We start from the raw sequence: 13,234 nt of genomic DNA, 5'->3' as shown, positions 1-13,234 counted from the left end.
CCCACATGGACCTCAGGTCTGTGCAACCAAAATAGTTTAGAAGAAACCCGTGGTTAGGGGTGCAGGGAGATTTTCAAACACATTTGACTGCACTAAACAACATTGTGGACTGTATCACACTCACCAAAAGAACACAAGCTAAGCAGAAATTCCAGAGCCAATTCCCAACATATTTCCATGTCTTTTACCTGGCAAATTCATTATAATGCGCAAACTGATGGAAAGAAATGAAGAAATTTTTCTCATTTCATACCACATTCCTGCTTTCACTTGCTTGTTCTTCGCTGACTCTGAGCAGACTTGTAGACAAATTGGGTTACACAAGGCCTTCCTTGGCCTTCTCAAAGCCCGAATTAACACAGCAGCTTGCTGCACTTTGATTTACTGTAGCTTTACTGTACATTGTACCTTTAACGTTATACTATATAACAAGGTGATAATCAGAGCAGGTGATTAGACAACAGAAAGTTGGCATGACCACTGAATCCTCCACTGTCAACATCCTGGGGGTTACCATTGACCAAAAACTGCATTGGACTAGCCATAAACATTCTACGGGTACAGAGAAGGCCAGAGGTTAGGAATACTGCAGTGAGTAGTTCACTTCTTGCTTTGCCAAAGCCGGTCCACCATCTGTGAGGCACAAATCAGGAATCCAATGGAATACTCTCCACTTGCTTGCATGTGTTCAGGTCTAACAACACAGTCAGAGTTATACAGCACTGAAACAAAACCTTCAGTCCAACATGTCCATGCCGATCAAGAGTCCCAATTGCCTATGTTTGGTTTATGTCCCTCTAAACCTTTCCCATTCATGTACCTGTTTTTTTTAAAATGAGATTAGATTAGATTCCCCACAGTGTGGAAAAAAGCCCTTCAGCCCAATAAGACCACGTCGACCCTCCAAAGAGTAACCCACCCAGACCCATTTCCCTCTGACTAACGCACCTAACATTGTGGGCAATTTAGCATGGCCAATCCACCTAACCTGCACATCTTGAGACTGTGGGAAGAAACCCACGCAGACACTGGGAGAATGTCTGTGTGGAGTTTGCACAGTCACCAAAGGCTGGAATTGAACCCCGGTCCCTGGCGCTGTGAGGCTGCAGTGCTAACCACTGAGCCACTGTGCCACTCAGCAACTGTACCAGCGTCTATCACTACCTTTGGCAACTCGTTTCATATATGAATCACTCCATGTGAATAAGTTGCCACAGTAACAGTTTTAGTTAATACAGTGCAGATTTACAACAGAGACGAGGAGAAATTACTTCTTTCAAAGGAGCATGAATCTGTCAAATTGTGGATATTGGGAAATTGAGTAAATTTGAAGAAAACAGATTTTTAATTAGCAATGGGTTGGACCGTGGGCAGTTATAAGGAATTGAGAGATCTGCAATGATTGCATTAAATGGCAGAGTAGGGTCAAGGGACTGACAGATTTGCCTTCTGCTTCTAGTTATTTTCTTAAATAATTACTTTGTGCCATTTCTTCTGCATGGACCCCCCCCACCAGATTTTAAAATTTTCATGACTGCCTACAATTGACCCACATTTGTTTTTGATCCGTTTTCTTTTATGTGTATTTATAAAATCCTCCATAGTCAATGCATTTTATGCTACATGCTATTTAACATGCACATTCTATTCTCCCTTTATTTATAAAAGTTCCTTGGCCTTCCTTACAGAATTATAAAATGCTCCCAAACCTTGGCTATCGTGCTATATGGCATGCTTAGAGTCTATTTCATTGTTCTTGAACGTCCTGTAGGCCATGTTTGACTGACATTGTTTATTATAGAAATTCGAGATATTTCACATATGGCAATGACAGTGCTGTACCTTTTAAAAGGAATTGGGTGAAATAGAGTACCTGACCATCAATCTTATTAGAGGTTTCCTGAATCCAGTGGAGGAACACAAGGAAGACATTAGATCTGAGAAGCAGGATACCATTCAGAACAAAAGCAGCCATTTGATTGGCATTTCATTCATAAACATGCACTCACAGTTCAGTAGCAGCAATGTGTATCATCTACAAGATGCACGACAAAATTTCCTTAAGACTCCTTTAAAACACCTTCCAAAGCCACGACCACTACTATCCACAAAGACAAGGGCAGCAAATACATTGCAACACCATAACTGGCAACTATCCCTCCAACGCATTCACCATCCTGACTTGGAAATATATTGTTGTTTTTCAGTATCACTGGGTAAAAATCCTGGAACTCCCTCCCTAATTGTTTTCTTAGGTCTACCTGCACCAGACGGATTACAGAAGTTCAAGGCGGCAGCTCACCAGCATATTTGTGAAAGTAAACTGAATTTGGGAATATAGAGGGGGAGACAGGCCGCCGACTTGCGGAGCGTTTCAGAGAACACCTCTGGGACACCCGGACCAATCAACCCAACCACCCTGTGGCTCAACACTTCAACTCCCCCTCCCACTCCACCAAGGATATGCAGGTCTTTGGACTCCGCCATCGCCAGACCACATCAACACGACGGTTGGAGGAAGAGCGCCTCATCTTCCGCCTAGGAACCCTCCAACCACAAGGGATGAACTCGGATTTCACCAGTTTCCTCATTTCCCCTACCCCCACCTTGTCTCAGTCAAATCCATCGAACTCAGCACCGCCTTCCTAACCTGCAATCTTCTTCCTGACCTCTCCGCCCCCACCCCAAACTGACCTATCACCTTCACCTTGACCTCTTTCCACCTATCACATTTCCAAAGCCCCTCCCCCAAGTCCCTCCTCCCTACCTTTTATCTTAGCCTGCTGGACACACTTTCCTCATTCCTGAAGAAGGGCTTATGCCCGAAACGTCGATTCTCCTGTTCCCTGGATGCTGCCTGACCTGTTGCGCTGTTCCAGCAACACATTTCACCAGTGAGCATTGCTCAAACTTAGGACCTTAGCGTCAGAAGGCATGGCCATCAATGAAATAATTAAAATAAAAAAGATGCACAAGTTGGCCAAAATCTTAGGAATAATTCTGAGGGTTAAAATACAAAAGATTGCAGGTATGAGGAGGGGGAGACCACAGAGAGATTTAAAACGGTGACTGAAAATTTTAGAACTGTGTGTTAATCAGGAATCAAAGTAAGTCAACGAACACAAGTGTGATATATAAAACAGGTTATGGCACAATAAAGAAAGTGACCAAAATATCATTCTAACTTGCAACCTTTTACACCAAAACATTCTATCTTTAATTTCCAGCTCGACATCCTTAATTATAAATAGTTCATATCTGGCTACTGTTTGGCCAAATTAAAGCAAGACAAGTCACCAAGTTGCAATTATATCTGACACAAAATGGCTGACATTAGAAGTTAATAAAATCAGTCTGCATCACTACTGCTACTGTGACTTCTATCTATAGCTGTGCCAACAACCGGCTACTGGTTCGAGTGTTACTTTGGATCAAGCCAGGAATAGTGCTAACTTTTGGCTCTTATGCATTACCTCAACTTTTCTTTCTTTCTGCTCTGCAACCGATTCCATAAGATATCTGAATCTTCATTCCCACAGAAAAAATAGTTGGTTTGATTATCATCCAAATAGCTATGCATTATTCTTCAAACCACAACTCATTGGTGCTCTATACTGACTCTACCCTATCTGCGATTTAGGTAAAAACAATGACTGCAGATGCTGGAAAACAGATTCTGGATTAGTGGTGCTGGAAAAGCACAGCAGTTCGGGCAGCATCCGAATCCAGCACCACTAATCCAGAATCCTATCTGCGATTTACCCACCACTGGAAGGCTGGACGACTCCTATTGTCTATTTGATTCCCCATTTTATTAATTATGTATCTTAACATCTGACAATTAACCAGGCCTAAGTTTCCATATTAGTTTAACGCACTTTGGATACTGCTCCACATACAAGTTCTTCATTTCTATTTCCTTAAGGAAATAAAAATAAAACTCAAATCTTTCCTTTCTACTGTCATGCCCTCTTTCAAGTCTCCTTATCAAATACTATACGATTCCAACTCCCAGAAAGATTTCTTCTACCAAAGGCTTGACAACATCTTTGTATACTCTCTTATTATTCCTCAAGGCATCTGGTGAAAGATTCATTAAGGCACTTGGAACTCAATATCAGCAATAACTCCAAGTGCTCCTTCTATTTCATCAAAACTGTCACCCAGTTTTCACCTTTGGGATGTAAATCTTGCTTATTTCCTTCCTGCAAAATTCACCAATTGCACCGCTGACCCAGTCAACTCTGCGTTTGGATTCACTCTCACTGCCTTTTCTGCATCTGCATGCAAAAATGTCTTTTCAGTTGTAAACAAAAGTCCTACCTATCCATGAACTTACTGAGGATCATTACCCCTCAACCTGATTTATTTCATGTAAATGAAACTTTATTCTCTGAATAAAGCCTTCTTGCCCATCTCTACCTGTTACCACTTCATCAACTTAGCCCAGTGGTAACAATGCAGCTCTCTTTTCTGCTTGAGCCCTTAGTCCAATGATATTTATTGAGTTTCACACCTTGTTCCATCCTCAATTTCTCCATGCCCAAAGTAAAATAAAAATTGCAAAAATCTCTACTTTCATCTCTCAGCCTCTTCACCATTCTCAGTTATTTTATTTGTGCTCTCTTTCCACCACCTCCCCCCACCCCACCAAATGTATTGCACTTTTATCCTCCCTTAATCCTGCTCTGCGGTATAAACTCCTCAACTCATTCATATCCACCTGCTTGACGGAGCTCTCTCACATAGCATCACATTTTGCGTATCATCAAACCACAGATATGGCCACTTCTAATTACAAAGTCTCTTACCAACTTTACCTCAAGGTGTCCAATCCTGGTTGGAAGTAAGCAACGCCTACCTTATAACTGAACTTTCCAAATCTCTCACTCTCACTCTCTCATATCATTTCTACTATTACATCTGAAACTGATACCATAACGCCCGATAAAACCAGTATTCCAGTGCCATTCTGCCAGTATAATCCTCATGGCATCATGGTGGACTGAGAAAGCAAAATAGCTGCAACTCTTTGCTGACAAACACAAACCTGGAGTTTCTTCAGTACCACCAAAACAATATATAGACCCAAAACTTTTGGCCTCAAACAGGTATGGAATAAGGATGGAACTACTATGAGAGACAGGGAAAACATCAGTCTCCAATTAACAAAACACTTCAAAGAACTTATGAACTACAATACAATCAATCATGAATGGGGACATATTTTAAGACAACTTGACAAAGGTCAGCTATCCAGATTTGGATATGCCGGTGTTGAACTGGGGTGTACAAAGTTAAAAATCATACAACACCAGGTTATAATCCAACAGGTTCCTGATGAAGGAGCAATGCTCCGAAAGCTAGTGCGCTTCCAATTAAACCTGTTGGACTATAACCTGGTGTGTGATTTTTAACAGCTATCCAGAGATATTCATCGACATCCTCAGTCTCCTACACTGACAGTATTATAAATCCTCAGGTCAAGACAGGGGTCAAGCAGAAAAGGGTCCATGCCCCAGCCTTTTTGGGATTTTGATTGTTACCATTCTTCACTTTGTCAAGAACAAACTTACCTGTGGGGTGGACTTGACTACAAAATGGATGGAAAACTTTTCAAATCTCAACTGGTTGAAATCCAAGAAAGTGACAAACACTGCTCACAAAACTTCAATATGTGAATGACAAGGTCATCTGTTCCCTTAGAAGAGAATCTTCAAGCCTCACTTACCCAACAGGTATTACCTAAGAATTGCTCTCAGCCTCAACATAAAGACTCAAAACCTTTATCACACAGGTCAAGTTTCATTCTATCCCTCCATTCAGATCAATGCAGAAATCCTCCCAAAATGTAGGATATTTTCCTTATCTTTCATCTAAGACTAACAATGATGCAGAGATTCAACATCATAGTCCGAGTGCCACCTTCTGACAACTAAGGATGACAGTCTTCGACAATCATGGTATCCGTGCTGATACCAAGTACCTTGTGTATGAGGCATCATCCTTGCAACTTTGCTAAATAGCTGAAATTTGGACGACATATAGACACTATCTCATGAACTTTGCGAAGTACCAAAGCCACTTGAAACATTCTCTGGATCAATTGGAAAGATATGCATACTAACATCAGCATCATTGAAGCAGCTATTAGCACCAACCTAGAGGCCACAATGATCCAAAATCAACTCTGCTGAGCCAGCCATGTGCTTGGCTTGTATGAGTTCCAACTGCCAAAGCAAATCTTGGCCCGGCTCAAGCAAGGTACTCAAACGAGGACTACGATAAAGGAAACATTTCAAAAGATCCCTGAAGGCTTTCCTCAAGAAATGCAATGTAGATTTTAATGCCTAGGAGACCCTTGTTCAGAAGAAACCAACCCAGAGGAAAATCTTTGAGGAACAACTCATGACAGATCGTGGTCTTTTAAGAATTAAGCCATTTGAACAGCTGTCTCTTCCATTTCTCTCAATCTACCAGGCCAAACCAAGCCCTAGCTGTGAACTTTGATCTTTGTTGTCCCATCTTGCTTCACACCATCTCAGAACTCACCTTAATGAAAATCACATCCAAACCCCTTCAAACCCTATTTCCATTAATATGCTGACCACTCAACTTTACTTCTTGGCCCTGAAGTTTGCGAAGAATGTGCTCTTCAACTACTGCCTCTCTTCTTTAAATCAACCACCACCAGCCTCCTTAAAAAGGATTCCCTTCTCACTATTATTGTAAACTACTCCCCATCTTCAAACTCCCTTTCCTCTCCATAGTCCCTTAACATATTACCACCTTTTAAATCTACACCAGTTTTCCGCCCAAAATCCTATAAAGTAGTCCCCCGTACCCACGGGGGATACATTCCAAAACCTCCCGCAGAAGCCCAAAATCGCAGATAGGTGCAAAGCCTTCCATTTAAAAATGGGGAACATACATTCCCGGCAGCTTCTTGGTCCTAGAACATTCCCCAAATGTTCGAACCACGATAAACCACAGTAACTGTAGATACAGGGGTCGCCCGTATTCAAATCCCTCCAGTTTGATTGCCACTCCACCAAAACTACTCTGACCAAAATCATAAATGACACATTGAGAAACTGCGACAACAGGCAAGCTATTCTTTGCTCTTTTCAACTTGCATACAACTTTTATGGAGTCATCCACAGGAATAACAGTGTTGCTCATGGCCTGGGTTCCCAACTTGACACAGGCCACATCATAGCAAGCCCCTGGTCAGTCCAAGGCAGGCAGGGTAATTGGGCCTGATGTACTTTATAGTCCCAGCCCTTGCTTATCCACACCACTTTCGCACCTGTACTTCAGCTGAGTGAAACTGCATTAACTTACTTTCTCACCTTTAGTGTTCAGGGAGACACTAATGCTGGGACTCATTTAAAAAACAAACTGTTCACACCCGGTGGCACATGATCATAGCAAGAACGGATGCAGCACAGTCCACTCTCCCCTAATAATGCAGCATTAACCTAAATTCTTAAGAATACTAACATGTCAGTGTAAAGGTTTTTACAACTTGTGTACTTACCATTGTTGTAGCTTCTCTAATTAAGGATGGTGAACAGTTAAACGTGCCTTTGTAATTTAGCATCAGCATGAAGTTACTTTGCATTCACTAACGGAGAATAATTACAGAAACAAAAGAAAAGTTAAAAATCACAACACCAGGTTATAACCCAACAGGTTTGTTTGGAAACACTAGCTTTCGGAGAGCTGCTCCTTCATCAGGTAGCACCTAACTGATGATGGAGCAGTGCTCCGAAAGTTAGCGCTTCCAAATAAACCGGTCAGACTACAACCTGGTGTTGTGTGATTTTTAACTTTGTCCACCCCAGTCTAACACCAAGTCCTCCACATGACAAAAAAAAGGAGCCAAAGGAGCCATTTCTCAGCCAAAGTATTACACTAAGGCATACAAAAGGTTATAGCTTGCCTTGTGCATGATTTTCTGTGTTCTAAACATGAGCTCACAAAAATAATTTAAGTGACTATTCTCACAATAGTATTATTTTTGGATTTAACAGTACATTTGCGTGACTAAATGATGACTTGGTCAAAAACTACTAAATCACAAGGCTGCACGACAACTGATTTCCTAATACACTTAAAATAGTTATGCTATCAAAATTTGGTTTTGAAATAAATTATTACTAAATGTTAATCTCAACTTACAGCACAATCCTTTAAAAATATTAAAGGAATATTATGTATTATACTTAAGAGTCTTGCTGCTGTTCTCGAATGAAATCAAAGTGATAATGTTTGAATTATTTTTATTAAAATTATTGATTCATAGGATGTGGGCATCGCTGGTTCAGCCAGAATTTGTTGCCTACCCTAATTGTCCAGAGCAGTTAACAGTCAACCACATTACTATGGGTCTGGCATAAAATAAGCTAGACCAGATAGGAATGATAGATTCCTTTCCCTAAACAAAAAATTACTATGCTATCACCTATCCTACTTGTTGTTACTATATTCGTTATTTTCCAGAAATTGTACAACATCAAGTTTTATCAAAAGGTGATGACCAATATGCTAAATCTCATTCAAACTTATTTCTTACTCCGATGCAGCTCCAGGAGGAAAGAAGTAAGCAAAGCTTTCAGCCAACTGTTCTTCTGATGTGATGAAATTATGATGGATAGGATTCTTGCTTGGTTTGATGCCAGCTTTCTTTAACAGAGCAATTCCATCTGCCACAATGTCAAGACAGCCACCAAAACCTAAAGCAAGGTCAAAATAAGTTTATGATTAATATTTAAAAAGAAAGTTAAGTGTAGGTTGTACAGTAATGCAGAAAAACCATACAATAATATGATAACGATGGAATAATTTGCTTTTGAGTGTTGATTAAGGAATAAATATTAAAATTGGATGCAACAGAGAACTCCCAAATTCTTCTTATATGCTCCACTGCATCTTTTACATCCACCCAAATACAGAAATGTCTCTAACTGCTCAGATGAAACACGACATCGCCATCAATGCAATATTCCAGAACTGCTTTGGAGTGACAACTTAGGTCAGGAGATTGAGAGATTTGAATCCACAACTTGTTGACTCAGATGCAAGAGGACAAGCCACTGTATTACTAGATAATTTAGATTACCAAGCAGTTCGATTTAGATTACCCCCAAGTAGTGCAGGACCAGAGGTCTTTATCCATTCAGGAGTGTGGCCAAAGCAAAAGCTTATAAAATCGCAACCTGGCTTGAAACTGAAATCAGACATTCCAGAGGCACAAAAGATATAATGGAACAGCGATCTACATAGAATGGTAATGATTAATCAAAAGTGGGATCAAGGCCCAAGAGTGCAATGTTCAGATGAACGTTTTATAAATGGAGCTGGATGGTGTTGCTGAATCAAAGCAAATAAGATTACAGCTACTAAAAGCCGGACAACATAAAGACATTATTTTATCACAGGTTGAACCAAACTGATAGATGAATGTTTATATAAAGATTTCTATAAAAGCTAGATATACCAGTTAATGTTTTCATATTAAAAATTTAGCAACAAAACATGGTCTATTTGGCACTTTCAAAGAACAATTCAAGTTAACTCCACTTTGTCACAGTGTCATAGACCTTCGGTCCAACTCGTCCATGCCGACCAGATATCCCAAACTAATCTAGTCCCATTTGCCAGCACTTAGCCCATATTCCTCCAAACCCTTCTTATTCATATACCCATCCAGATTACTTTTACATTATATCAGCCTCTATCACTTCCTCTGGCAGCCCATTTTATACACACACCACCCTTGCCTCTTAGGTCTCTTTTATATCTTTTCCCATTCACACTAAACTTATGCCCTCTAGTTCTAGACTCCACCACCTCAAGGAAAATACCTTGTCTATTTACCCTATCCATGCCCCTCATGATAAGTTATACCCCTTGTCATACTTCTTTGTCAGATTACAATACAAAGCAATCTTTTTTGGATGTTTCTATTTTAATTATTAGAGGAGTGTCAACCTCTGCTCTGTTACACATGCCAGAGGGATGTTGATAGTCAACATACTGGTGTGGATCTGGAGTCACCTGTAGGCCAGACCAGATAAGGATGACAGATTTCCTTCCCTTTAAAAATGACAGTTGCAAGACTGATGGGTTTTTACAATAATTAATGACAGGTTCATGGTTACCAACACAGAGACTGGCTTTATGATCCAGATTTGTTATGCGTTAATTCAACTGAAATTCCACCACCTAGCAGTGGTATTTGAAACGGCAGCATTAACTTGGGCTTCTGGATTTGTAGACATTAAGACAACACTATAATTTTCCCCTAAATCAGCAGTAACACATTTTAAATACATCAGTACCTTCACACAATTAAATGGAAGAAAATATTGTTAAGCAAATGCAACATAATACACAAAGGGTGGTACAGTGGTTAACACTGCTGCCTCAGTGCTAGGGACCTAGGTTTTGATTCCAACTTCAGATGATCGTCTATGTGGAGTTTGTACGTTCTCCCCCACGTCTGCATGGTTTTTGGTTGGGTGCTCCAGTTTCCTCCCAGTCCAAAAATATGAAAGTTAGGAGGATTGGCCATGATACATTGCCCATAATGTTCAGAGATGTACATGTTAAGTGCACTAGCCACGTGAAATGCAGGGTTACAGGGATAGGTGATGCATCTAGTGGCTTGGTCTTGAGGGTCAGCATGGATTTGTTGGGCTGAATGGCCTGTTTTCAAACTGTGTGGATTCTATGATTATGGGGCTCTAATTGTCACTGTATTATCATTCATAAAAGGCTCTTATGTTCTATTAAAAAAATAAGTTCAAAGAATCCTAGTCAGTTGATACATGTTATTCAAACAAAATGATGTGGGGAGCAATGCATTCATTTCTGGATATGCAGTAAGCTGAATGTCATGATTAACATTGTCTCAATGTCACAAATTACTTTATGCTCACAAAGCTGTCATTTCAGACCTCAGCTGAAACAGTAATTTACTTCTATAGGCAAGCTGCCCCAGCGATGATAAACGGAGCTGAACCACATAAGTTAGCACAATCACAAAGATGGATTGCTTTTGATACACACCATTACACATCAATATATGACAAATTACTATCATTACACCATCTCATTGACACTATCTCCTTATAAACAAGCATGACATTCAAATGATGACAGCATTGTTGTCCCATTTCCCCAACATCCCCCCGCCCACCAGTTGAAGCAAAACACTCAGACGCAGTATAGTTTTACATCCTCCATTTTCTTTCTGGGGCCTGGAGGGAGAGAGAACAAATCGTCCACGTGCACACAGACGTGAGTTCTCGGTCTTCTCTCTGGAACAACAGTGTCTAAAATGAATTAAATAGTCATTTTACAGGGAGGAGCATCCAGATAAGGCAAAAAACCTATTGACTGGGAGACCATTACAATCAGCGAGTGTCAATAGAAAAGATTAAGCCATCTGCTGTTATAATGAATAACTGGCTTCACATAATAAATACATTTCACCTTGTTAAACTGATCTTACATATGGAATACTTCCAATATTGTTAAATGGCTCTCTATAATAAATACTTTTCCACCTTGCTAACCCCTTGCCTCCAGCACCCCATTGTTAACTGCAAGTTCTTATCTGATCTGAGTCATGCTCAGTTGAACCTCTTGTTTCTCAAAACCTAACTCCCCCTACCTGTTCATACCCAGTATACATTCTCAGCAAGAGTGTCAAAAACAAAGCGCATGCTTCCCTTGGCGATGTTTTTCAATTTAATTTGCAACTATCGCATCTCCAATTAGGATTATTGGAAAGAATTATTAAATTAAAAACATTTATTGTGACCATCTTTGACATTTAGTAATTCTATAGAAATAAACACAAACAAGCAATTTAAATGATGTGTATTGTTCGAACTGTATATCATAGAAAAAGCAACTAAATCAAAAGGTAGCATTGTGAACAAAATCACCCTCAAGCAGGAGACCCCTTTGGGGATACAGGTCATCACAGATGATCAGCAAGTGTGTGGAAGACCACATACCAAGGAAGTCAATCCGGGTGTTTCCCAACAGGGAATCCTGGATGAATCAGGGCATACAGAACCTGCCAAAAACCAGGTGAGAGGACTTCAGATCACGAAACCCACTCAAATATAAGAAATCCAGGTATGACCTTCGCAGAGCCATTAAGACAGCCAAGGACCAAAACCAATCTAAACTACAGACTCAGAGACACCCGGCAACTATGGCAAGGACTGAATGACATCACAGGTTCTAAAATGAGACAGTGCAAGATAGCAGACAATGACAGATCGTCTCAACACCTTCTATGCTCACTTTGAACACCTATTCCAACAAGCCCTGACAAACCTATGCCAATCACTGCATCAGATAGCGGATCAGTTTTCCTTCGTGTGAATCCAAGGAAAGTGATGGGACCAGACAGAGTACCAGGCCATGCACTCAGGGCATGCACAGATCATCTGACAGAGGTCTTCTCGGACATCTTCAACCTCTCCCTGCAGCAGGCCACTGTCCCTGCCTGTTTCAAGAGAGCCAACATCATCCCTGTACCTAAGAAGGCTCGTGTAGCATGTGTCAATGACTACTGCCCAGTGGCCCTAACTTTGGTGGTCATGAAGTGCTTTGAAGGGCTGATCATGGCATTAATTAACTCCAGCCTCTCCTCTACTCTTGACCCACTCCAATTTGCCTATCGGACCAACAGATCCACGTCAAATGCCATATCACTTGCCCTTCACTCCTCTGGAGAACATCTTGACACCAAGAACAGCTACATAGGAATCCTACTCATTGACTATAGTTCAGCCTTCAAAACTATTATCCCCTCGAGACTGATTACTAAACTTAGTAATCACAGACTAAACCCCCTCTCTGCAACTGGACTCTCAGTTTCCTGACCCACAGGCCACAATCAGTGAAGATTGTGGACAATATTTCATCCTCACCAAACACGCAACACTGGAGCTTCCCCCAGAGGTGTGTACTCAGCCCCCATCTGTACTCACTGTATACCTATGACTGCATCGCCAAAAACCAGACTAATGCCATTTACAAGTTCGCTGATGACACCACCATAGTCAGTCGAATCTCAGTTGGTGACGATATAAACAGGAGGTGGAAGACCCGGAAAAATGGTGCACTGAGAACAACCTAGCTCTCAATGCCGGCAAAACCAAAAGGAACTCATTATTGACTTTTGGTGGGATGTTACTCATGCCCC

General features: G+C 40.8%; 1 protein-coding gene across 1 annotated transcript in view; it reads right to left on the bottom strand.

Moving 5' to 3' along the window:
- adpgk2 (ADP-dependent glucokinase 2) overlaps positions 1-13,234 on the bottom strand; it is a 38,169-nt gene that overhangs the window by 19,536 nt on the left and 5,399 nt on the right. The window contains exon 2 of the mRNA XM_043695557.2: positions 8,579-8,738. Within this exon, the coding sequence (XP_043551492.1) occupies positions 8,579-8,738 (160 nt within the window). The remainder of the gene's footprint in view (positions 1-8,578; positions 8,739-13,234) is intronic.

This window comes from Chiloscyllium plagiosum, unplaced genomic scaffold, assembly GCF_037043375.1.
Source record: "Chiloscyllium plagiosum isolate Xiang-an unplaced genomic scaffold, Cpla_swu_hap1 HiC_scaffold_10, whole genome shotgun sequence".
Taxonomy (NCBI): Eukaryota; Metazoa; Chordata; class Chondrichthyes; order Orectolobiformes; family Hemiscylliidae; genus Chiloscyllium; species Chiloscyllium plagiosum.
Note: the sequence above shows the minus strand (reverse complement) of the source record. Positions and strands in the feature narration are given on the sequence as shown.